Source organism: Apus apus, chromosome 17, assembly GCF_020740795.1.
Source record: "Apus apus isolate bApuApu2 chromosome 17, bApuApu2.pri.cur, whole genome shotgun sequence".
Classification (NCBI taxonomy): domain Eukaryota; kingdom Metazoa; phylum Chordata; class Aves; order Apodiformes; family Apodidae; genus Apus; species Apus apus.
The window spans coordinates 5,316,162-5,341,827 of NC_067298.1; the positions used below are offsets into that span (position 1 = coordinate 5,316,162).

General features: G+C 49.5%; 1 protein-coding gene across 1 annotated transcript; it reads left to right on the top strand.

Moving 5' to 3' along the window:
* Window positions 1-1,720: 1,720 nt before the first annotated feature.
* Window positions 1,721-18,481, top strand: SRP68 (signal recognition particle 68). The gene is made up of 16 exons (XM_051634879.1): window positions 1,721-1,890; window positions 3,745-3,811; window positions 4,639-4,752; window positions 5,608-5,803; window positions 6,921-7,003; window positions 7,230-7,339; window positions 7,890-7,972; window positions 8,221-8,361; window positions 11,999-12,097; window positions 12,421-12,485; window positions 12,784-12,943; window positions 13,861-13,955; window positions 14,185-14,314; window positions 14,784-14,859; window positions 15,701-15,753; window positions 16,222-18,481. Exons 1-16 carry the CDS (start codon window positions 1,734-1,736, stop codon window positions 16,447-16,449), a joined length of 1,857 nt encoding a protein of 618 aa, XP_051490839.1. The 5' UTR covers window positions 1,721-1,733; the 3' UTR covers window positions 16,450-18,481.
* The last annotated feature ends 7,185 nt before the right edge of the window (window positions 18,482-25,666 follow it).

Consider the following 25,666-nt stretch of genomic DNA (forward strand, 5'->3'; position numbering starts at 1 on the left):
TGGTTGTTTTTTTTTCCTTCAGAGCCTCTACGGATGGGAGTCTTGGGACTGGCCGGTGCAGAGGAAAGCCGGCTGTCCCACAGGGCACAAGGAGGTGCTGACACAGAGCAGAGCAGCTCTGCCTTCCTCTCCCCATCCCGACTGGCCACACACCCTCAGGGAATCCCCCCTGCCCTCAGGGAGAGCTCTGCCACATCCTCAGCTCTGGGGGTTTGCAAGGCTCAGGGGGAAAGCCCAGCCCCAGGGAGCTTTCACCCTTTTTGGGGGGCTGCCCCAGCTCCCTGTGCCCTCAAACACCCACTGGCATTTGGGTTTGTTGACACTGGTGGGGTCTCAGGTGTCCCTTCAGCTGCAGCCAGCTCACAGAGGGGCCAGGTCCGCCCTTCAGGCTGCAGAGAGCCTTAAAAAAGACGAGGGAAAACACTCAGGCTTCTTCCCAAATGGCAGTGCAACCCCCAGCCCCCTACTCCAGCATCATCCTGAAACAGGGTTTGGTTTAGCAGGGGAACGGATCCCTGAGAGATGGGATGGAAACCCAGGGCAGGCAGAAAAAACGGCTCCAAAAGATTTGCAATGAAAAGCTGCAGCGGGAGGGCTTGGCTCTTCTCTTTCCCCTTTGGGCTTTCACGTTCACAGGAGGGACAGGAGAGCTTTGGAATGGGAAAGAAGAGATCATCGCTGAGCCCTCTGAAGGGGAGAGGAGCAAACCCTGCTGCTCGCTGGAGGGGGGCAGCAGCAAACTGCAGCCCTGCTGGCCCCAAAGGCGGGCGGGGGTGGGAAGCAGCTCTGGAGCAGCTTGGGATGCCCGGAGTTATGGCTGTGGGCGGGTGAGCGGGACAGGGCGCGGGGTCCTGATCCTGGGGGCTGGGGGTTCAGCCCTGAAGTGAGCGAGGGGGGTCAGGGCTGGGGTGACAGGGCGGGGGGCTGACCCTGGGGGCTGGGGTGTCAGTGCTGGGGCGGATAAAGGGGACAGGATGGGGGGCTGACCCTGGGGGCTGGGGTGTCACTGGGGTGGATGAAGAGGTCAGGGCTGGCAGGTGTGACCCTGGGGGCTGGGGTGTCAGGTCTGGGGTGTCATTGCTGGGGTGACAGGGCGGGGGGCTGACCCTGGGGGCTGGGGTGTCAGTGCTGGGGCGGATAAAGGGGACAGGATGGGGGCTGACCCTGAGGACTGGGGTGTCACTGGGGTGGATGAAGAGGTCAGGGCTGGCAGGTGTGACCCTGGGGGCTGGGGTGTCAGTGCTGGGGTGGATAAAGGGGACAGGATGGGGGTGTCACTGCTGGGGTGACAGGGCGGGGGGCTGACCCTGGGGGCTGCGGTGTCACTGGGGTGGATGAAGAGGTCAGGGCTGGCAGGTCTGGGGTGTCACTGCTGAGGTGGATAAAGGGGACAGGGCAGGGGGCTGACCCTGGGGGCTGGGGTGTCAGGTCTGGGGTGTCACTGCTGGGGTGGATAAAGGGGACAGGATTGGGGTGTCAGTGCTGGGGTGACAGGGCGGGGGGCTGACCCTGGGGGCCGATCTGGGGGCTGACCCCGCCGTCAGTCCTTGGGCGGGCCGGGCCCGTCCCGCCCAGGAGGGCCCGATCCCGCCGGAATTGCACCCAACTCCCGGGACGCCCCCGCCCCCCGGTCCTCCCCGATCCCGTCTGCCCCCGCGGCGGCCGCGCCGGCCACGGCCTCGGCTCCTCCTCCGGCCCATGATGCACCGCGGCGGCGGCGGCCCGGGCGCAAGATGGCGGCGGAGCGGCGGGGCAGCGGCGGCCGCGGCGGGGCCGGGGCGGGAGGAGGAGGAGGCGCCGAGGAGAACAAGGAGAACAAGGAGAACAAGGAGAACGAGAGGCCGGCGGGGCTGCAGGCCGGCAGCCTCGGCGACAGCCTGGGCCTGGAGAGCATCCTGCGCTGCGGGCGGGGGGACGTGGCAGGCCCGGCCCGGCGGGGGGGGACGTGGCGGCCGCTGTGGGGAGCGCGGGGCTTGGCGGGTGCGGGGGGCTCTGCTGCCCCGCGGGAGAGGGTCAGGCCGGGCAGCGGGAGCTTCCCTGGCCCTGTGTCCAGCCCGGGTGCCTCATGCTGGGAGCCCCGGGGGTGGCTGAGCGGGTCGGTGCGGGGGCTGGAGCGAAGCTGCCCCGTCCCTGGGGGGAGAGTTTGGTTTGGATGGGCCGGGAGAGTCAGTTTTGCATCTCTAGACTGGATTGATTCCTCACATTTGCAGCTTCTCCTTCCGAACGGCGTGACAGCTGTCGGGCAGGGCAGAGCTCCTGGGCTGGGCAGGACAGATCGGAGGGGCTGTCGGGGATTTCCTGGCGGTGAAGTTAGTGCTTGAAGTGGGAGATAGTGGATCAAACAAATCCTCACGGGGACCCTGAGGTGGCAAACCGGCTCCTCCAGATTTAACACTTAAAGTTCGTTGCGTTTTTGTGTGTGAAACTTTCATGTGAAACTAGTCCAGCTGTACAGCTGTGGTAGAGCTTGAGTTTTATCTTCTGGGTAAAAGGAAAAGCCCAGTGCACTAAGGTTGCAGTTTTCTGTTTAGCATGTGCCAGGTGTTGTAGAGTAACTCTTGAGTAAGATGTGGACACAGTAATTGTCCATGCAGTGTTAGGAATCACTGAGACTGGATTTGGTGAGTAACTGCACAGGATAAAAGTCTGAAAAAAAGAGGAGGAGTGCCCAGTTAAGACATTGCAGTTTGACTTGTTTGTTCTACAAATGCAAATGAATTCAGTGCAATAACTATGGGTGCAGATTTTAATACTTGAACTAAAGAGACTGTCTTTCAGGTGCAGTTCCAAGAAAATGCCTTGATAGACACTTGCCATTTTAAACTTTGAAAGTCTGGCAGTGTCTTTTTCTCTAGCCATAGTCATAGGGTTTCTTTGGATGAGGTCATTTGTGGGGTTTTTTTAAGGCTTCTTAGTAAAGTCTAAAAGGGCAATTTTGGGCTAGAAATACATACAGCACTGAGATTTCTTGTGCATGATGGAGATTTTTATTTCACAAAATAATCTGCATTATAAACTGGATGGATAACATCAGCAAATTACTAGAATGCAGGATGATTTTTCTATTTTGGTAGCATAATTAAGTGAACAAAGTAAGTGCAGGGTGCACAGAAACCAGCAGATATGCTGGATGGAAATCATGGAGTGATGCTCTTGTGGGTCACCTTCTGTCACAGAGTGCTTGTCACAGGAACCTGCAGTAAGACCAGGAATGTGTTGAAAAACTGAGTGGAAAGCAAGGCCCTGAATACTTCCCAGAAGCTCTTTCTGTGAGGTTCAGTGTGTTCTGAAAGCAGTTGGTTTGTGGAAGCTGTGTCAGAACTGCTCAGTGTCCTTCTCTCCCTCTCCTGAGAGATGGGATGTTGGAGGGCAGGAGAATTCTCTCCAGTTCTGCCAAGGAAACTGTGTCACAAGTGTGACTGGCAGGCAGTTTTCTTACCCTAGAAGTGGCTGTTGGTGTAGCTGGTTATCCTGAAAGGAGCTCTGGTGACAGCAAGACTCTGTTGCCTGTCAGAAGAGGTGCTCATGGTGCACCTTCATGCCATAAAGCTCTGGAGGAGCAGTGGGCTCAGGAAGTCTTTTAGGACCCTCCATTCTCTCAGCTGTGTGTTCTTAGGAGGCTTTTGGTTGCTTCAGTGATCAAAGTGTGCTGACTTAATGGCACCTGTGGCCTTCCCTTCCGTTACCTGGGGGCAGCAGGAGGGGGCAGACTGTCCTGTCAACCTGCCTTAACACAAGTCACAGTCCTGCAGATCGTGAAGGAGTCCCAGCAGCAGCACGGGTTGCGCCACGGAGACTTCCAGAGGTACAGGTCAGTGAACAGCCTGGGTGTCCTGGAGTTCCTGCTGGGGCTGCCCTTGCTTCATTTCACATGTAAACTCTCTGGGACAGCCAACAAAAATGGTCTGCTGAGTAAATCCCCCTTGGCAGGTTGCTTCCTGTAGAGCAACACGTGCTTATTTTTTTTCCACTCATGTGCTGTGACTGTTCCACTGAGGAGGACACAGCCTGGCTCTTGTTTCTCCATTGCCCTTTCAGATCTTCTTTGTTAACACCTCACTGGTCATCACTGTACTCCTCCAGAACTGAGTGTTTGATAAACATGAAGCAATAGGACAGTAAGGATAACATCCTCATCTGGGGAGGGGTTTTTCACCAGAGAGGGCAATGGTAGAACAAAGGGTAAAGGTTTTAAACTGAAAGAGGGGAGATTTAGGTCAGACATCAGGAAGAAATTCTTCCCCAGGAGGGCAGGAAGGTGCTGGAACAGGATGCCCAGGGAGGTTGTGGCTTCCCCATCCCTGGAGGTGTTCAAGGGCAGGTTGGATGGGGCTTGTGCAGCCTGGTCTGGTGGGAGGTGTCCCTCCTCATGGCAGGGAGGTTGGAACCTGATGATCTTTAGCGTCCCTTCCAACCTTCACCAGTCTGTGAATTCCAACATCAGGAATTACTTCATGTCTCCTTGCCTTGCTTCTATTCTGTTACCACTGGTTTACAGGTAGTTTCTGATCTACCTCTTCCTGTGTGTCATATATGGAGCTCTTAGTTGTTAAAATGTTGCCTGTCACAGCCTTTAGTCCTTTTTTTTTGCTGGTTGGAGAGAACAATAAACAAAGTTGGGTTTTGTCTTTTCTTTAGGGGTTATTGCTCCCGTAGGCTGAGGAGGCTCCGGAAAACTCTCAACTTCAAGATGGGAAACAGGCACAAGTTCACTGGGAAGAAAGTCACTGAAGAGATTCTCTCAGACAACAGGTACAGTTACTGGATGGGATTGAGCCTGCAGTGCACCAGTAGTTAGCTTCTTTCATGTGGGTGTGGTGGAAAACTGTTCTGTACAACATCTAAGGAAATAGTTCTTTTCAGAGATGTGTGTTGTTGATAATAATAAGAGATTAAAATTCAGACCACAGTGCAGGGGGAAGAGGTGCTGCTCAGATCCTGCTCCATCATGTGAACAAGAATAGGGAGCAGCAACAGCCAGTTCCTTCACTCATAGCTGCTAACATGGGTTCTTGTCATAATCAGTGCATTACTTGGATGTTAAAGAGGAGATGCTTATTAAGATCTGTTGCGTGGCAGCCACGTGAGTGCTGGGAACGTAAAGGGTGTAGCCAGGTTGTGGCTGGAGACATCCTGTCCCTTTGAACAGAAATACTGGATTGCCAGTTTCACTTGGATGTTCAGAATTTGGCAGTATGCTTGTCTGATAGAATATGTGGAAAACAGCCAGGATCTTGGGCTCATTTCCCATCTTTTAGAAACACTTGGAATGTCTGCTGTGTCCACCTGTTTGGTTAAGAAGCCAGATGCTCCGTAGCAGACACGTTCACCCTTATTGAACCAGTCTGACCTAAAATCATTAATCTCTTGATAGTGTCTGCCATGCTATAGAGAGATATCAAATCCTCTTCCTCAGTTGGGTAATTACATTTCTGTAGTGCAAAACAGAGCAGAGAACAGGAATAACATGACTTGGTGTGCATAAAACATTAAGAAATAAAAGCACCTACCTTTTATTAAACAAGCTGAGCTTTTGTTACAGCTCACGTGCAATACCAGCTTGTTGGAGTGTTGTTATTTTGTCATCAATCTTGCCCTGCCCCCCAGGTACTTGCTGTTGATCCTGATGGATGCAGAGAGGGCCTGGAGTTATGCCATGCAGCTGAAGCAGGAGGCAAACACGGAGCCTCGCAAGCGGTTCCACTTGCTGTCTCGCCTGCGCAAAGCGGTGAAACATGCTGAGGAGCTGGAGCGGCTCTGTGAGAGTAACAGGGTGGATGCCAAGACAAAGCTGGAAGCCCAGGTAATGACTGCCACTTGATCCTGTTTCACAGCAAAAACTGAACAGGGAACGTTGGGGTGTTTGGTGAGGATGCTGTTCTTGTCGAGCAGTAGTTAATCAAAATGGTCTGATTCTCGAACTGGTTGGTGTCGCCCTTTGAATGGCTTGGGTTTGTTGTTAGTGCAGCTGCTGGGATTGTAGAAATAAGCAGTGGCACCAGCCAAGCTGAAGGCCTGGTGTTTAGAAGTAGTTGACTAGAGGCTGAAAGTTGGGGTGTTCAGCCTGGAGGAGGCTCCAGGGAGACCTTAGAGCACCTTCCAGTGCCTGAAGGGGCTCCAGGAAAGCTGGGGAGGGACTTTTGAGAAGGATTTGTAGTGAGAGGAGAAGGGGGAATGGATTAAAACTGGAAGAGGGGAGATTTAGTTTAGACATGTGGAGAAAATTCTTAAGTGTGAGGGTGGTGAGACACTGGAACAGGTTGCCCAGGGAAGCTGTGGCTGCCCCATCCCTGGAAGTGTTCAAGGGCAGGTTGGATGGGGCTTGGAGCAACCTGAGCTGGTGGGAGGTGTCCCTGCCCATGCAGGGGGTTGGAACTGGATGATCTTTAAGGTCCCTTCCAACCCAAACCATTCTATGATTATGATGATTGAGTGTATCCAATGATTGTCCTTGCTTTGAAGAGGAATACATTTAGCAAAAGTAAAAAGAATGAGAGTAAGATGATGCAACACATCCTGAGAATCTGTTTATCTATTATCAATTAGTTTAATACCCTAAAGTAGCCACCTACACAAGACTTGTGGCTTTGCTTCCTGGAACACAAAAAGCAGCTGTGTTGTGACACCAGCCTCTCTGAACAAGGGGCTGCACTGATGCTCGATTCAAACTGCCATTTTGTAGCTCAATGCTGGAAAAAGTTTAGTGACATCCATGGGCCACTTTGATTGCATAGGAAGCCAGAAGAATCTTTAATCTCCTTAGAAATGTAGCAATGTCAGTTCAAATAAAAAATGGAGGTGACCCTTAATCCAAATCAGTTGTCTGCTGTGGGAAGACAAAGGAGAAGGTTTCATGCTAAAGGTTGTTCAAACCAGGCTGTGGGTCCCAGGGAATGAACTTGCCCCTGCTCTGTTGGCAGGCATACATGGCTTACCTCACAGGAATGCTTCGTTTTGAACACCAGGAGTGGAAGGCAGCAATGGAGGCTTTCAACAAATGCAAGTGAGTTTCCCCCACTCCTCAGCTTCATGCAGTAAATGGTGTTGGATCAGTCTGGTAGGTTTATGTCCTGTAGGTAGAGCAGCTCTTTACTTAATTGTGCCCTTAACTGGGAGGTACTACTGCAGAAACAGCATCCTCCAGAGTAGAGATACACACTTTTCCCTTAAAAAATAGCCTCTCACAAAACAGCATGTACTGCAGTGTTGATACTGATTCTTTGCTGTAGGACCATATATGAAAAACTGGCCAATGCTTTCACAGAAGAACAAGCTGTGCTGTATAACCAGCGTGTGGAGGAGATCTCACCCAACATTCGTTACTGTGCCTACAATATTGGTAAGGAAAGGGGGGCACCTCCTCTCCAGCAAAGAGCAGGGCTTGTTCACAGGAAAGGAATCTTGAGTTGATAGTTAATTGGGTATTGGGAGCAGTTTTTTTTCACCCAAGGGGTTGCTAGGCCCTGGCACAGGCTGCCCAGGGCAGTGATGGAGTCACCATCCCTGAAGGGATTTAAAAGCCATGTAAATGTGGGGCTGGAGAACATAGTTTAGTGGTGGGCTTGGCAGTGCTGGGGTAATGGTTGGACTTGATCTTAAAGGTCTTTTCCAACTGAAATGATTCCCTGGTTAAATATTGGTTTGGGCAAATTCTGCACACATTCTGTGTAAGTTTAGCAGTGGAGAAGTGTACTCATTTTGCAACAGTGTGTGTGTGGTTTTGTGTAAAAAGACAAAATACCAGTTTGCTTATGCAGTCAGAATGAAATTGTAAATGTATCCCCTTTGTCCCCAAATTGTCAGTGTAAAATCTATTGACCAGCATTTCTGTATGAAAATAATTTGTGAACTCAGCTGGAAAGGTGATCTTGATGGGCTGATTCTCTCAGGTGACCAGTCTGCTATGAATGAGTTGATGCAGATGAGACTGAGGTCTGGTGGCACTGAAGGTCTTCTGGCAGAAAAACTGGAGGTAACTTATTTGCATGCTGGAATTTGAAAGATTCATGATCACTCTGTGGAGCAGAAAGAACTGCTGCAACACACCATTAAGAGCTAAAACACATCAGGAGAGAGCAACCCAGCCTGGGCTCTGTGGGGAAACCACACTTTCCTAAAAAACACTTTTGATTTCAAAGTAGTCAAGTCTAATGTGAATTGGAAAGGTTCAGGTTTGGATACCTTGGAGTTCAAGCTCCTGAATTCAGTCTTTCTCTCCAGGCACTGATCACCCAGACTCGAGCCAAGCAGGCAGCCACCATGAGTGAGGTGGAGTGGAGAGGAAGAACTGTTCCTGTCAAGATAGACAAAGTGAGGATCTTCTTGCTGGGGCTGGCTGACAATGAAGCAGCCATTGCTCAGGTAACCAGAAGCCATCTCTGCTGCCAGTGTTCTGTCCTTTTTCCTTCAATCTGCAAGGCAAAGACCTGGACTTAAAGCTTTTGAATCATCTTTTTATTTTTTTTTCCAAACTTGAGGTTGGAAAGTAAAAGTAAAAGTGGGAAAGTTGTCTGTAACCCAAAGTTGAAGTGTCAGTTGGGGATTGCTTCCACCAGCTACCAAGTGGTAATCTCGGAGATTATAGGGGTTGGAAGGGACCTCTGAAGTTCATCAAGTCCAACCCCTCTGATACAGAAGGAACACCTGGGGTAGGTCACACAGGAATGTGTCCAGATGGGTCTGGAAAGTCTCCAGAGAAGGAGGCTCCACAACCTCTGGGGAACCTGTCCCAGGGCTCTTGTCACCCTCATAATAAAGAAGTTTCTCCTCATGTTGAGGTGGAACTTCTATGTTGCAACTTGGTGCCATTTCCCCTCATCCTGTCACAGAGCATCATTGAAAAGGGACTGGTCCATTCTTGACACCCACCCTTCAGATATTTATAGACATTAATAAGGTCCCCTCTCAGTCTTCTTTTCTTAAGACTAAAAAGCCCCAGGTCTCTCAACCTTAGATCTGTTCTGGGTATCACTGCTCTTGTTAATACTCTGGTGCCACCTTTCAGTGATAGGGTGATCATCATTATTTGTAAGTCACTGGAAAATTGAAGTTACAATTTGAAGAGTGACTGGTTTTGAATTACTGTTCTAATTTATTTAAGTATCTTTCTCCAATGCTTCAACTTCAGAGCAATCAAAAGAAAAGATACCCATCAATCACATCTTTCCAGTAACAAAAAGAGTTTGCCAGGTGAAGCAGGTGCTGTGAGATTTTCACCAGGTCTCCTCTTGACTTACACAGATCCTGAGAAGCAGGAAGAGGATTGCTGACTGTCAGGATGTAAATCAGTTTCAAATGTTAACAGTGCTGAAACACCTGCAGTAGCACATACTATGCATGTGTTCAGCATTGCAGCCAAGTTTTCCACATGGAGCATTCATTTTTCTTGGAAATGTTGCCCAGGTGGTGTATTCTCCTTCCCAGTGGCTGCACACAGCACCCTTGCTGTTTGAAAAGGCAGTGAAAGGTTCCTCAGTGATCCTTCTTGCCACTGAAAGTGGGGTTTTTGCAGCATCAAAAACCATTTATCACCAGGAGAGTCATGTCAGTACATAGAAATTGAAAGGATGAAATGAAAAGCCCACAAGGCAAGTGGGCAAGAGCAGGAGGGAGTGTTAAGAAGAGTGTGAGTGGGATAAAATAGGATGTGGCTGGGTAGGAAACGTGAACTCATGAATTGTGTGTTGCTGAATTTGTGTTTTCAGGCAGTACAGGAGCGTGGCCAGCAGGTGGAAGTGCAGCTTAGAGCTCAGTGTCCCTTCTTTTAACTGCCACCCTGCCAGGATAGCAGTTGAACCTTTTCAGTTTAGTTGTAACCATCAAGCTGTGGCAGAACAGTGATCTGAGTTTGTTTTCATCTTGCTTTGTGTTCCTTGGAAGCTCTGAATAAACAGGGGAGTTTGGTGGCACCAGATCATAACTAACACACATAACCAACACTAATACACAGCAGCATTTACATTCCCAGAGGACTGAAACTTGGCTGTTTGGAAGCAGTTCTGCAGCTGCTGTGTCAGCTGTGAGGGGCAGTTCAGCTTCAGCCAAACACATTGTGGTTCCTGGGATCTTTGGCACCTTTCTGGGAGTCTTTGCTAAGTTGAAACCCCAGCAGTGCTCTTTGGGGTTTGATTAGAAGCAAACACAAATGTGTGTTTTGTGTAAAAAATAAATAAATTTGGAGATTCTCAGTGCAGTTATACCCCTGCATTCAGGGTCTTTCTGGTAACTGGAGAAACAGAACAAATAAGCCAAAAAACTGAAATATAAATCCAAGTTTAAAATTCCTTATGTCAGCCTCTTGTAGACCTGAATTCATGACTTCAAGGACTAGCCAGGCAGAAGTGAGAAGTGTGCTTCTTTCTGGCATTGCCTCAAGGATTCTGTGGTCATCTCTGATAACTAGGACTGTAGCAAAATAGGGTGATAATCACTTTCAGATATCATACACAGTGTTTTAGAACAAATTATAAATCAGAAGTGAGCATTCCTAGGCTTTCAGAAGTGGGTTCAGTGGGATCATTCCCCTTGATCCCTTTAAGATGAACCTTTGCTGTTTTATCAGGACTCTTAAATCACCAGCCATAGCATTTGAATCTCAGTTTTCTGCTCTGATACTTCTCAAATGATCTGGTATCTCTCAAAGCAGAACATGTCTGTATTTATGCATAGAATTGGCTTAAACCTAGGAGTTTTTGCTTAGAAAGGAAAGCCTCAAGTTTCATTGCACAGCCCAGCCCTTTCTCTGTTTGTGCTTGACTGATGATCTAGCCAGGTCTGTTTTCATTTTTGTGCATACAGTGAAATTGTTGTGCTCCTCTGGGTGAGGTTGAGAATGCTGCCAGACTAGTCTCTGGTTATTCTCAGCAGTTACTCCCACCTTAAAAATTCTTGCAGCAAATCTTAGAAAAAAAAAACAACCACAAACAACAAACAGCAGAACCCAAAAAAACCCACCTTCATCTCAGGTCAAGATACCTGTGGCTTTGTAAGAGGGTAAAAATAACATTCCTTAATGGGTTTGCAAAGCTGAGGAGAGGCAGAGATTGTGGAGCTCTTACAGAAGAGAAACAAGCAAGCATGTTTTTAGACAGTTTATTCATTTGGACAGTTGCAAATTTGTTGCAGCAAAGTTCATCTTGTGCTGTTACATGACATGGAAGTGTTATTACCCAGTGCTGCTGCACTTCAGTCTCTCTTTTGATTGCTGAGGCTGAGGTTGGTTTTGGGGAAGTTTTAACAAATCAGGAGAGTCTCGTGGTCCCCATCTGGGTTGTCTTCTCAGTCACCTGAGTGGGAGTCGAGTTGGGCTTTGGGTGGGTTTTTCAGTTGGGTCCATGATATGCCAGCCCATTGGCAGAGATGAGGCTTCAACTTGTTTTTTTAGAACTTGTTTTCAGTTTTTGGCTTTGAGGCAGGAGGGCAAAAGCTGCTTTGTTTTCGGACACAACTTGTCAAGTATAGGGTTACTTTAAAAAAATGCTTCAAACAAGCAGATTATTGCCTCTGTGAGCGTTAATAGAGTGGGAGGGTAGAAAAGATAATCATCTATATGTTCTTACCACATGAGAAGAAGTCAAATCAGCATAACAAGAGCAGTCTACCTTGGTAGTTTGCCAGTTCAGTAACGCTCAGCTCTTCTTCTGTTGCTGGGCCTTTCCCACAGTGCAGTCCAACCTCAGCTGTTCCTGGAGCAATGTGGGTGCCATCCTGGAAGGGAAGTTGCTGGGAAGGTAGTGGTTGCAGGGGTGAGGGTCAGAACTGTGTGTGCTGGGGCTTCGGTGCTGCTAAATTTTGAGTCCTGGCCACATTCCCCACAATTTCTGGCAGTTTGTCCTCTAGAACATCCTGCAGTCAGGTACAAATTGGGGTCCTAGCTGCTCATGGGTCTTAAAGCCATAACTTGGGAGAAACTGAAACAGTCTTCTCAGTTAATTGTGGCATCATGGGGTGCAAAATACAAAAAATTCCTCATGGATATCTGTCTTTCCTTTGCTCCTAGGCAGAAGATGAGGAAACAAAGGAACGTCTGTTTGAGTCTTTGCTCAGTGAGTGCAGAGATGCCATTCAGGCTGTTCGGGAGGACCTGAAACCAGACCAGGTAAGCAGCAAACAACAGTCTTTCTACTTCCAACAACACGCTTGTTTCCTTGGGACTGATTTCCTTATCATTAAACTTGCTTAACAGTAAATGTGGCTGAGATTCTTGAATAAAAAGCTGCAAAAAAAGTCTGTCACCTTTGATTTTATTCTTCTCTTCCCAACTGGAGAGGGTGAATAGCAGTGTAGAAGCCTTCATTCTTTTGCCTGGAAGTCTGTTGTAACATCCTCGTTGACCCAAACTTTGAGTTGTTCCTGATGTTTCCTTCCCTCTGCTGCCAGTCTTAGGTGAATCACACAGTCTGTTGTCCCCATTTCCCACAGAAGCAGCGGGAACACTCTCTGGAAAACGATTCTGGGAAGGTGTCCAACATCCAGTATTTACACAGGTAATAGGCAAAGATTCTTGCCTGTACTAGTGTGAAGAAGTCATGCTCTTTGTGGCTTTGTTTTATGGGGCTTTTTCTGTTCTGGCCTCTTCAGATCTCAGAGGATGACTGCATGGATAAGGAGCACATTTATGCACCTTGGAAAACATTTCACTTCACTCTCCTCTTGACCTCTCTGATGTTTTTATCCACCCCTATCAGCTTAGACTGGGGCGGGGAGGAGGGCTTTGTTTGGCTGAAGGAAGAGGAATATCTGAGCAGTTCTGACAGCCTGCTAACGGTGATTTTATCTTCCTAGTTACTTGACTTACATCAAGCTGTCCACAGCCATCAGACGCAACGAGAGCATGGCCAGGTCCCTGCAGAAGGCCCTGCTGCAGCAGCCGCGCCCCGAGGAGGACGGGAAACGCGCCCCGCGGCCCCAGGACCTGATCCGCCTCTACGACATCATCCTGCAGGTGCTGCTGGGGAGGGGGCTGTGGTTCTTCACACTGCCTGGGAGAACGTGGGTCGAAAAAGGGATTCTAGAAAACGCAGCGAGCTGCCCTGTGAAGGCTGAGGAGCAGCTGAGGATCTGCAGTTCCCTTGTTGAAGGTCATGGCTTGGTTTGGGTTGGAAGGGACCTTAAAGATCATCCAGTTCCAACCCAGGGACACCTCCCACCAGCCCAGGTTGCTCCAAGCCCCATCCAACCTGCCCTTCAGCACTTCCAGGGATGGGGCAGCCACAGCTTCCCTGTTCCAGTGTTTCACCACCCTCACCACTAAACAATTTCCTAATGTCTAACCTAAATCTCCCCTCTTCCATTTTTAATCCATTACCCCTTGAAGATGTTCCACATCTACATGAAACATAAAGAGTCCTTTCTATTGTGAACAGAAAGTGCTGCCCTTGGTTGTACACTCAAATGCAGTTTAAAAATACTTGTTTCTGGCTATTTTATGCAGCACCCTGATAATTGCCCTGGTTTCTGCTGCAAAGAAAGTAGCAGCCAAGAATACTCAATGTACTTGCCCTTCATAAGCAGTTTCTCAGTTTCTTGCATAATTTTCTTATTAACTCTGGGAGCCTGTGGCTGGAGCAGTTGTGAATAGGAAAGAGAAGTGCCTTATGGAATAATTACTCCATGTGAAATCTGAAGAGTCTTTGCCCTTCATTCCTTTTTGTGTCAGGAAATCTGGCCTGAGGGCAAACTTGCACAAAGTTTCAGTGAGTGTCCTTCACAAGGTTAGCATACTGATAATTAGAAAACTGGAAACTATTCCCATGGGAGTGTATTGTTGACTTGCTAAAAGGGGCAGTTTTCTCTTACTTCAGCAGATTCCAGAGGAAAACACTACCTGCATTTGTTACTCTTGACTCTTCTTTTGCACAGAACCTCGTGGAGCTGACACAGCTTCCTGGCCTAGAAGAGGACAAGAACTTCCAAAAAGAGATTGGATTGAAGACACTTGTGTACAAAGCTTACAGGTGACTGAGGATCAGCCAGGTTTTCTTTAGCAAGCATTAGCATCTTCAAAGGTTGTTATTGCAAAACTCTTTGTGCTCTGTATTTTCCTCTGCCCTTCTGTGAAGTGCAGACTGGATGCTAAGGGAAAACTGGCCAGTGCTGCTTAGTAGTATCTCCTGTGATCAGTCATTTGAGTTGACAAAAGGTGTGGATAACAACATGTCAAGGATCCACTCTTCACTGTTGCAGGTGTTTCTTCATTGCACAGTCCTATGTCCTGGTAAAGAAATGGAGTGAAGCTCTTGTTTTGTATGAAAGGGTGTTGAAATATGCCCGTGAAGTTCAGTCAGGAGCTGGAGCTTACACCAACAGCTTGAAGGTAGGAGCCCTGTCTTGTGTGTAGGAGGCACAAAGTTTATGAAGTTTATGAAAACTGAAGTTTATGAAAAAACTCTGTCCTGGTACTTATTGTCAATGAGGTGCCAGGCCATTACAATTCAAGACTGATCTTAAAAAGGGAGAAGATTAAAACAAGTGTGACTTCCTGACACATTATATCAGACACTTCCTAGCAATATGGAAGTGTTTCAGCTGGCCACTTGCTTCGGAGGAGACACAGACTTGCTGTAACATGTTGCTCCATAACAATTTTCCAGTTTTTCTCACATGTTTTCTTTGAACAACTTCTGCAGTGCCTGAAGGACTGTGCTGTGGCTTTTCCTCTTCAAGGAAGGCCTATCAGCACTAGAGCTTAAGTTTCTTAGTTCTTACCTTGTAAGGTTTTACCTTGACCCCAGGTCTTAAACCTGCACACTTCAGGCTCTCAAATAATTTTCTTTAATCACCAGGAGCTGCCTGATGTTCAGGATCTGATCACTCAAGTCAATGCAGAGAAATACTCCATGCAAGCAGCAGCTATATTAGGTGAGTTGCACGATTGCACCAGAGCTCTAACCTCTCTTGAATATGCCCCTGCAGCTATTTTGTTCCTTTTATTTCATTTCTGAAGTTCCAAATGTTTTTCCACTTCACTCTGATCTGTGTAGACTCTGGAAAACGTGGTTGTTTTTCTTCCTCCCCTCCCAGTTCTAACTTCTTCAAGCTGTGTGTAGTGCAGTTAGGTAATCAGTGACTAGACATTTGACATCTTGCTCTCTGCCCAGAGATGTGGAAATGCTTCATGAGGATGTGCCCTTGTTTCAGTAACCTGCACAGAACACTCTACTTAGTGTTTAATGGCTTTGCTGCAAACAGGTTGGCCTTCCTCATCCCAGTTCTGCCTAGCTGGGAGAACTACTGAGAAGGGGGAACCAGTGATGTTCTGGTCTCTGTGGGTGTCGACCAGATAGGGGAACTTTGGAGGAATGGATGAACTTTGGGATTTCTTAGACTGCTGTTTTTGTTGTGCCTGCTTCTGGAATCCCAAGATAAATAAGGGTTTGCCTCATCTCCTATTGCCTAAATGTTGCTTTAACAGACCCCACTGGGATCTTCTCATTATCTGCTGCTTAACTCAGAATCTGGGCTTCTTTCAGGAGCTTCTTACAACAGTGTGAAGGAGAAGTTCTCTGCCCCTGGACAGAGTGTGTGGCCTGGAGATAAGCATGAGTGATGCTTTTAGTCTAGAAAACAAGTTGATTCTACTGAAAATACTGTCTTCCCTATCCCAGAAAGCAGGGTTCATAGCTCAGCTTAGGGGACAGCTGACTCCTACTTTATCCCAAATTACACTGATACTCTTAGCACTTCTTCTTCCATTTTTCAGATGCAAATGATACTCATGAGGCTGAATCTCCATCTCAGGTCAAGGATGGCAAGGTAAGAGCTGAGAGCTCAAGCAAATTCCAGTAGTGTTCTTAATGAGTGTTACCTCCAGCCTGTTAGCTGGCTGTCCTTACAACTCCAGGAATGTCATGCTGATTGGAGTGTGGTCAGGACTGGTCTATTAAAGAGTTTTCATGAGGCTTGGTTTCCTTCTGCAAGTCCTGAGGGTGGCTGGCAGGGTGGGGCTCCTTGGGGAGAAGCTGCTTGCAGCTTCTAGTGTGGCATCTTCATTTCTTTTTTTTTTTTTAAAATTTACCTTTCTCCCTGCACCTGGGGAGTTTTTCCAGACATCCAGCAGTGATGCTGTGAGATTTGTCCACCTTACCTTCAAGACGTACCCCAGAAGGGAGTTTCAGCTTCTGTTGTGTCAGTTTTTTTGCTTAATCGTCTTCGCTCCTTCTACCCTTGTCAGCTCTGATTTGACCTGTGATTAATCTGTGTTCCTGCCTTGGTGTCTTTCAGCCACTCTCAGAACGGTTTGAGACTTTCTGTCTGGATCCTTCTCTTGTCAGCAAGCAAGTCAGCCTCGTGCACTTCCCTCCTGGCTTCCAGCCCATTCCATGCAAACCCTTGTTCTTTGACCTGGCCCTTAACCATGTTGCTTTCCCACCTCTGGAGGACAAGGTGGAGCAGAAGGCCAAGAGTGGCCTCACAGGATACATAAAGGGCATCTTTGGATTCAAAAGTTAACCAGGACCCCCTGAGGAGCCAGAGGTTTTATTCTGTATTGAAAGAAGAGCTCCAAGAGGCTTTAGGACACAGATCCCTGCACCTGAAACCAACAGAGGGAAGTTTTGCCATCTTCTTCCCTGTGTTCTGTGTATATTCCCGTGCACTTGTCTTCTCTCCCAGTGTCTTGAAGACAAACAACCAGTTCAGAAATACACATGCACTCTATAAATAGCTGAAAATAATCTGGAGCACAGAGAAACCACATTCTGCTTTGGAGAAGATGGAGCTTGCTTGTGACCAGTGGCCTGTTCAGGGTTGGTACACATCTACTTACCGTGGACCAGAGCCTTGGTATAACTTGGTTCCTCCCTCTGCCCCATTATTTGATACTATAATTTGGTCTTTTGGTCTAGAAATCTGGTTGTGATGTGGAAACAGAGGCAAAAGTAGATGCAGAATTAAACCAGCAAGGTGAACTAAACCAGCTGCCTACAGGAGGGCTATGAAACAGTAGCCAAGGGGGGTAACTTCTCCTTCCCTTTCCACTCCCATTTTAAAGTCTGTATTTAAAAAAAAAAATGTAACATTCAGAAATGACAAAATAGAGCCTCTTTCCTTACCAATAAGGATGGCAGACACCAAATATTAATGGTTACCCAGTTGTGGTGGAGTAGAACCTGGATTTGTACTCTGGGCCAATAGGATCCTTCTTTGTTGATACGTGTTTTGTTAAATACCTAAATACAGTATAGAACCTATTCCTGCAAGGCTTTTCCTGGGAAACTGGCTTCATGGGTAGCTTTAGAAACAGCTACTTGCTCTTCATGGGAAGTTGGGTGTCTTGATGTTTGTTTTTTTTGTCTCTGATCTAAACCTTGTCTGAAAACAAGGTCATTTTTTTTCTGGACTTCATCTGTTGCTTTTTACTCGTCCTTGGATAGTAGATAGACCTGAAATGAGGAATAAGCAACAGGAGATCAGTAGGTTCTTGAGTAGGTGACCTCTGTCATGCCATGCAGCTTTTTCTTTTGGTTGTTTTTCTAAAGCACCCAGGTACTTGGTGACAGGCACTTCAGAATGCGGGTAATTCCATAATCATCCTTGAAATGGGAAAAATAACACAGCACATGGGCAGAACTGTTCCTAAATAAAGTATTTGGAAGCTTTCACCAGCAGTGTTTGGATTTTCACTCAGTTTGTAGCTGGAAGGTGAAACAGCAGTTTGTTCTAGCTGCCTTAACTCTTCACTGGTGGTCTTGAAGTTGGGTTGTGTCTCCATGGAGTTAATAGGGATGGAGACATAAAACCTGTTTAAAATGATTGGATTGTTGTTGTCATGGGGATGTTCCATGCAAGGTGCATGTCAGATGAATTAACAGTTCCCACTGTTGTAATATGAATGTTTGCTTCTTTGTCCCAAGTTGATCTGATTTGTGAGTTCTCAAAGTACAAAGCAGCTTTCCAGAGGACTCTGTGCTCAGAAAGAGGTAAGAGCAGGAGGAGGAACTTCTTGGTTTGTGTTTCATTTTTGCAACATGAAAACAAAACGGGAGTTTCTGGTGTTCTAGCTAATTCCATTTGCCCCTGGTTGCCAGGGGGATTTTACAAGAGAAAGTGCAGAGCTGAAAGAAATGTGTGAGACTCTATTTATCAGATCAAATTTCTGGAAAGCAGGAATGGCAGATTTCTCTTCCCCATGAAGCCTGTTTCCTTCCAGGAAAGGAAAAGTCACACGATAACCTGTGGAGGCATCAGCTGGTTGATCTGCTTCATGGTACCTCTTTCTGCCTTCATCTCAGCTTCTCTCTCCTTTTCAGCTTTTGTATCAAATCACTTGGAGAACTGTTCTGTTTGGTTTGCAAACCAAACTCCTTCCTTGCTTTTCTCCTGGATTGATTCCAGTGAAACTTGTACTGTGGTCATTTTCTAATTGGTTACTGTTATGAAAAGCCAAGAGCCATTGGCCTCTTTGTGTTAAACACCTTCTGACAGAGAACTGATTAGCTGAACACAGATAAGAGATCTGAAAACAATAAAGTTTTATTCCTGACCTCTGAGGGGTGTAGTTTATGTGGAGCATGGAGAAACACCTTCTGGAGCTTTCAGAGGATCAAGGTCTCACCATCACCTGGGGCTGCTTAACCCCTGGGGAATGGCCACTTAGTTCTGGAGGAGGATCTATTGCCTGAAGGCTCAGATAAGGACGTGCACCCATCCTCCCAGAGGCAAATGGGCTGATTTGTGTTGATGTCATGTGAGTAGGGTGGGGTTTGTAGGCTGTGTTGGGACTTCAGTGATGGGGGAGGCACTGGGAAAAGGAAAAATGTAAAAAAAAAAAAAGGGTAAAAAAGACCCAACAAAAAAAACCTGGGTGATGAAAACCAGACTTGCAAAGTTCATTGAGGCTTTTAGCCCCACAGTGGAGCTTGGAATGGCAAAGGTGAGGTTGGAAGCAGCAGTTGTGAGGGAACAGGGCAGGCAGGTGAAGTGTCTGAGGTGACACAAAGAACAAGCACATTTCCCTGGGACTGGGAAGTGTCAGTTGTGCCTGGAACAGCGAGATGTGGAATGTTGGTTTATGGTGCTTGGAAACCTGCGTCCTTATTGCTCTGTTCTTTCATCAGGCTGCACTGTTTGCTTTCAAGTGTTTGCTCTCTTTCCATGAATTAATTGGCAAGTAGGCCACATGATGGCCCTCAAACCAGAAGCTCCAGCAGAATGGTCAAGATTATTGCTTTCAGTCAGCTTTTCCTATGGAATATCTTTGTGCTTAGCTCTGGAATTTTAATTACAGGCTGAGCTAGCCATGCCTGGTACCATTTCATGAATTAAAATGGGGATGAGATGTGCAGCATGGTCCTTAGCCCCAAGCATCAGTGAGACACCTGTGCTGGGCAGTGTTCACTTTTGGTCATGAGCTCTGAGGGGTCTCATGACAGTGGGTAGATCTTCCATAGGCACATGAGAAATGATGAGAAACTGGGCAGTTTAAAGAGAGAAACGAGGTGTAACATGTGGGATGGAAGTAATCTGGTGTAGGAGCTAGTAAGTCTCTGCCTCTTTCAAAACAAGGAATTGAGGGTATTTTAAATGGAAGGTACTGAGTTACCCCAGAGAAAATGCTGCCTAATCCAAGCTGCTTTGGACAGAGTCCCAGGTGGGCACTGGCAGTGAGTTCTCAGGGGCCTTTGTGCTGCCTTACCCTGCTGAGCTGGCTGCAGGTTGGGCTGGCAGGCTGTGCCAGCTGTGCCTGGCACTGAGGTCTGGGAAGTCCTGGTGCAGCTACGAGGGGAGTGAGATCCAGGTCTTGGGAGATGGTGGATCTGCAGAGATGTGTGTGTGCTCCTGCATTGCTGGTGTCAACTGCCCTGCTGGAGCTACATGCACAAACACCCCACAGTGTGCAGCTGGGGATGTTAATTGGGAGTTTGCTCACTTCAAGGAGTGATTTGATGGGATCTTGATTGTGTGTGGCTGCTCCTCTTTTTCTTCAGGACAAGATTGCTACATTCAGGCATAAGAGCAGCTTGGGGGGCAGTTTGCCTGCCAAAGAGCAGCCCTTTCTGATCCGGGTGGGAGGAATACACGGTGGGTGAAGCTCCAAGAGGAAGGGTACGATGGAATAGGAAGCAGACAGTGATCCTGAGAGCTCTGGGCAGAGCTGGGTGAGCAGCAGCCTGGGTGCTGGAGCCTTCCGGGTGCTGAGGCAGCAGCAGCAGCTCTGAGTGCTGCTTTGCCTCCTCCTCCCTGCCCTGCCCTGGGCACCGCGGGCTGCAGCTGCTTCTCCAGCCCAGCTCCCAAGCCGGGGTCACTGCTCAAGCTCCTCATCTTCCCGGGACCTGCCCTGGCACCCGGGGCTCGGGGTGCAGCAGCTCCGGGAGCTGAGCAGGCAGCGGTTCCGAGGGACACGCCTCCAGCAGAGCTTCCTGCCGGGCTCGGGCTCCCTGGGCTCACCCAAACCCTGCCAAGGGGGATCAGGTTTGTGACATGCAGCTGCTCCCTGAGCCTCTCCTTTGGGGGAGGTCTCCTTGGCCTGAGTGTGCTGGTTTGTGTCTGAGGAGGGGAGGAAAGGCCAGAGCTGCAAACCCCCCATCTCTTGTGGCAGTGGATCTCGGAGGGGACAGAGCCAGGGATCCTTGCTCTGGAGCATCCATCCCAAATGGCTGGATTCTGGTTTTGTTTGCATTGGGGATTTACTTTTTGCACTGGGGGAGTGTGAGTGATCAGTGCCCTTCTCTCTGCTGAGCACCAGATCACAATGTTTGGGTCAGAGTGAAGCCCAAGTGCAAATCCTGGAGCTGGAGGGAGGTGGCTGTGACCTCCCCAGCCCTGCTCCCAGCAGCCTGCAGTGAAAACCTTCCCACCTCTGGCCTAAAAAGCAGTCCTGTCTCAGAGAAGGAGATTTAAAACCACTTTCAAAGGCTATAGTTTGCATGTCTGTTGTGTGCACGTGGCCTTGGGCACAGCTTTCATTTTCTCCAGTGCCACCAAATCCAAACTGGGACCTGGGGTTCCGTGCATGTACTCAGCATTTCCAGGCACTGCTGTATTGGGATCTTTGGCAAACTCCTTTGCTGCCAGTGGTGTTGGGGTTATTAAAGTTAAAAACCTGGCTCTGGAAATAGTCTCCTCACCCCTCCCCAGCTGAACAGAGGGGCCGTGGTGCCCGTGCACAGACAGGGTGGTTTGCCCCAGGCTCACACGCTGTGCAGGAGGATTAGTGACTCTCAATCCCAGCCCCTGGTCAGTCCGTGGCTGTGGAGCCCGAATGACTAAAGAGAAGCATCAAAGCCTCTGAATTACCTTCAGTGTTTGCCTTTTTCCATGGAAGCAGGAGAACATCTAATTTTCTCAGAGCATCCAATTAAGTCAGGGAAGGCCGAGTCTGGCCGTGCAGGATTAGCTGTGGCAGACAGATTCACCTGCCCGTGGCACGGAGGCCACTGCATCAGGCAAGAGCAGCTCAAAAATGGGGCTTTGCAGGAGATTCTCATCTGATTGAAAAGCACTCGGGGGTTGTGGTTGGGGTGTGAACCACCCCAGCTCCTGGCTGCTGCACCCTGAGCTGCCCTCTGCCTGCCAGGGGGTTTGCAGGGGCTGTCACTGCTCCCTGACTTGGTCATAGGATCATGGAATGGTTTGGGTTGGAAGGGAACTTAGAGTTCATCCAGTTCCAACCCCCAACCAGGTGGGCTGGGACACCTTCTACTAGACCAGGTTGCTCCAAGCCCCATCCAACCTGGCATTTAATGCTAGTTCACCTGGTCACCCAAGGAGGGATTTGTCTCCTCACTAGTCCAGTGCTGCACATGGAGCCCTTTGATGGGCTTGGTTTGGTTTGGAGGGAGTCTGAAAGTATGATCTGTGCTGGGGTGTGGGAGCATCCTCCTTCCTAATGCTCTTAAGGTCTTCCCAAATGGGGTGCTCCAGCCTGGACCCCTCTCCTCCAAATGCCTTCTCCTTCATTCAGCTCTGGGAACCCAGGCCAGGAGTTTCTCTCCCAGGCAGGTACACCTTTGAGCTGCTCTGGTATCATGTTTTGCACATTACAGAGCTTTTGCTTTGTACTTGAATGTGCAGGTGCAGAGGAGAGCAAACCTGTCCTCACACTTAACTTTCCATCACCCCAACGTGGGCCAATAACCTCGTGCTTGAGCCCAGTGTTTGCAGGGGATGGTCCCTTCTCCAGGGCACTGCCATTTGAACAAAGCAGCTTCTTGGTGGGGTGAGAAATAAAGAAAACTACCCCAAAAGCTTTGATCTCCCACCCTGATTTCATGGGGTGCTTCTCCAGCTCCACGGAGTGCTCTGTGTGGGAAGGTTGCCTTTCCAGGCAGGTGTTTAATTACCTCTCATTGCCTGATTAATGATCTAGGACACATCTTGTTCAGATCCAATCGCTGTGTTTGGGAGCAGTTCCCTTCAGCAGTGTCACTGGATAATAAAGCCAAATTTGCAGGCTGCATCCTGTAAGTTATAAACAAGTTTTCCAGACAAAGTGTCTTGAGAATCTGCCATTAGTGAATTTATTTAGTGCTATTACAGCCTTGCTAATCCTCTGGGGAGAGGAAAATTAGGCTAACACATTAGCTGCTGGAGGGAATTGCCCTGATGTCCTGCTCATTAGCTCTAGGGCTTAATCTCAGAAGCAGCTGTGGGATCCTGTAATGAGCATGGAGAGGAGATGGGGTGGGAAGCAGGCAGGTCCTTTTGATGTTTGAAGGGTCCAGGGATAAGTAGTCCCTGCAAGCCTTGGGACTGAGCTGTTAACTGGTGGTGTGGTGGAAATAGCTTCGTGTTTAGAGAGAGGCAAAGGAGCAGGACCTTGTGCCAGGGAAGCTGGATTCAGCACCTCTGGGGAAAGGTCCTTGGAGCTGAGCTGCTCCAAAGCCCAAGCCCACTTACTCTGCTGGGTCTGGCAGGGAGCTGAGCCCACCCTGCCCCTGGAAGCTTCTTCATGGGGCTGAATCAGACCGGCAGGGAGAAGTACCAGGGACCTCTGCACCTCCCCTCTGCTCGTCAATTGGTAAAGGTAAAACAAAGCAAAATGTGGCTTGATTATCTGAGTAATTTTATAGTTAAGAAAATGAAGTGTCCTGTTTTCCTGGTGGGGTGGGATGGTATTTTATAAAAACAGGTGGGCTATTCTGAGGCTCTGGAGTTTCGCCTTGACTTGTGTGAAAGCTGCTTCGCAAGGAGGAAGAAGAACTGGGGAAAAAAAATGATATGAAAAAGTGTAGCTCCTGGTGCCTGTGAGGAAAAAGGACTTGGTACAGTGGGAACCTGCTCTGATACTTCCCAAGGTGGTGAGCACCCAGGGACCTGTGGCTCCTGACTCCCGTGGCTGCTCTTCATGCTTTACTCTCCATTCTTTGCTGTTCTCCTTTGCTTTGGAGACCCTTAGGAGGGTTCTCCACTCACTGAGGACAGCCCAACCACTCAGTTTGTTGTAAAGGTCCTTCCACTGCTCAAGTCTAGACACCCACCACTTCTACAGGGTCATTTAAGTCCTTCAGAGTGGAGTTTTTCCTGTGGTGTCTGGTGGTGGTGACGTGGGAGGCTGGTAAGGGCTCTGTGAGTTGCTTTGATTCCAGCTTGTTGCTTCCCAGGAGAGTGATTTCAAGAAGGAAGAAATTCCAAAGCAGGGAGGTGAAGTGAGAAGAAAACTCAGCTAAAGGACTGGTGTGAAGAAGGTGGTCAGGAGAGGAGAGGCAGGGAGGAGGCAAGTGTGTTGTCATCCAAAGGGCAGATGGGTTTACCAGGTAATAGCAAATCATTTATGGGTTGTCTTATGCCATAATCTCCTCTGCAAAAACTGAACAGAGAGGTTTGCCTCATCCAAGCTCCTCCTCTGGCCCATTCTTGGGCAGATGTGTGTGAAAGATTAGTCAAGGATTGTTCTTGAAATCTTCCTTTCCTGAAATGTGATCTGTTCACCGAGGTCCTCTAGGCAGCTGTGCCTGCTATCTGTCCCTGCAGGCAACCTACTCATCTGGGTGAGCAGCAAGAAGCATCTGGTTGTGTGACTGCTCTGGAAAACCAGGCAATCTGCAGCCTGGCACAGCTCCAGGCTGCTGGCACGAATGCCCAGATCTGGTTCTGGAAAGGGAATGAAGTGATGTGACTTCCCATCCTGTCTCCTGCCGTGGCTGGAGCAGCCCCAGGTCGATACCCCCAGGAGATACATCTCAGCCCCCAAAGTGAGCTGTAGCCTCACTGGGGACCTGCCTGGGCAAGACACAACCTCCTCATGGATGGGCTTTGTCTATAGGTCAAGACCAGTGTCTTGAGGCTGGTACACCTGGAATGAAAGGCAGGCTGCCCACCCCTGACGTGGCTCCCTGTGGGTGATCTCACCTGGGCAAGGCAGCTCTTGCAGGGCTGAGCAGTCAGAGGGAAAGAGCTGGGTGGGTGGGGAGCGCCTGCCCGGGATGGGGGGGGTGGGGAGGAGGTGGGAGGTCCTCGCTGATGCTGTTTTGGATGGCTCTTCTTGGAGGCCTGTGCTAAGGCTGCCAGCTGCAGAGGAGCAGGGATGTGGTGGGCCAGTCCTGCCCAGGGTTTTGGGCTCGGGTCCAAGTGCCAGGCGCAGCCGTGTGGGCGGCTGTGGTGGAGAACTGGTTGAACTGGTCTCCTTGCCTGTTGCTTCTTGCAGGGCTTGGGTTAACCAACATCCTCTGCCCTGGCACGGGTTGGTCTGAACGAAAGCTGCTGCAGATCTGGAAGTGACTTGGGCTGAGGCAAGTGGTGCCTGTCACAAGTGCTGCCCCCAGGATCCCTGCAGCAGCATCCCCTGCACCTGCACTGGTCCCGCTGGTGATGGCAGAGTGGGGCAGGCTGAGCACCCTCCCCCTTTGCAGCAGAAACTCCTCCTGGGCTGGATGTGATGCCAGGGACTCTGGGCTGGCAAGACCTGTCACCTCAGAGCCATCCTTGGCTCTGCCTACAGCTTCAGGCTGCCCCTCTTGTTTCCTGGGGCTGGGGACAGAGCCCCGGGGGGCTGTGCCGCGGGCCGGGCAGGTCCTCCCAAGCAGCAGGGCACTGCTCCCCCTTCTCCCCACACCGGGCCAGCCCGACCCGGGAAGGGGCAGGTTCCTCCCGTGCGCTGCAGCGGGATGGGTGCTCAGCTCCCAGAGCAGGGCTCGGGGCAGGCAGGGGCTGGCCCAGCCGGTGTCTCAGGCCGGTGGGTGCTCCCGAGCCGGGCACGCTGCCCCCGCACACACCAGCCCCGGAACGAGCCCCGTGCGCGCCCGTCCCGTCGGGCCGGGACACGCGTCCCTGTGTGCGCAGGGGCCGGATCAAAGAGCCGCAAAGGTTCTGCCTTTCCAAGGGAGCCTTGCCAGGTCTGGACTTGGCCGAGGCCGAGGATCACACCTCGGAGTTTAGCAGAGGGGAGGAAGGTGCTGGCAGGTGAGGAGCTCCCGGCGCAGGGGAGGGATGGTGGCTGGGCCGGCAGGCTGGGCTGTGCCTGCTTTGCTTTTTCTGCTCCTGAGAACTCCCTGCAGGTGTGAGCACCCTCTCTTCCAGGGGACCTTGCTGAACTCCGTTTCCTTTGCATTCAAAAGGGGTCGGTCCCCTCCTGGCTGGTGCAAACAGCCCTGCAGAGGTGAGGTTGTCCCGTGCAACCGTGGGCTCCTCTGGGCTCCTGGTCTGTGTGGGTACAAACTGAGGAGTCCTTGGCCTCAAAGGCTCTCAACTCTTGTCCCTGGCAAGGCCTCAGCTTGCTTTAAGCCTGCAA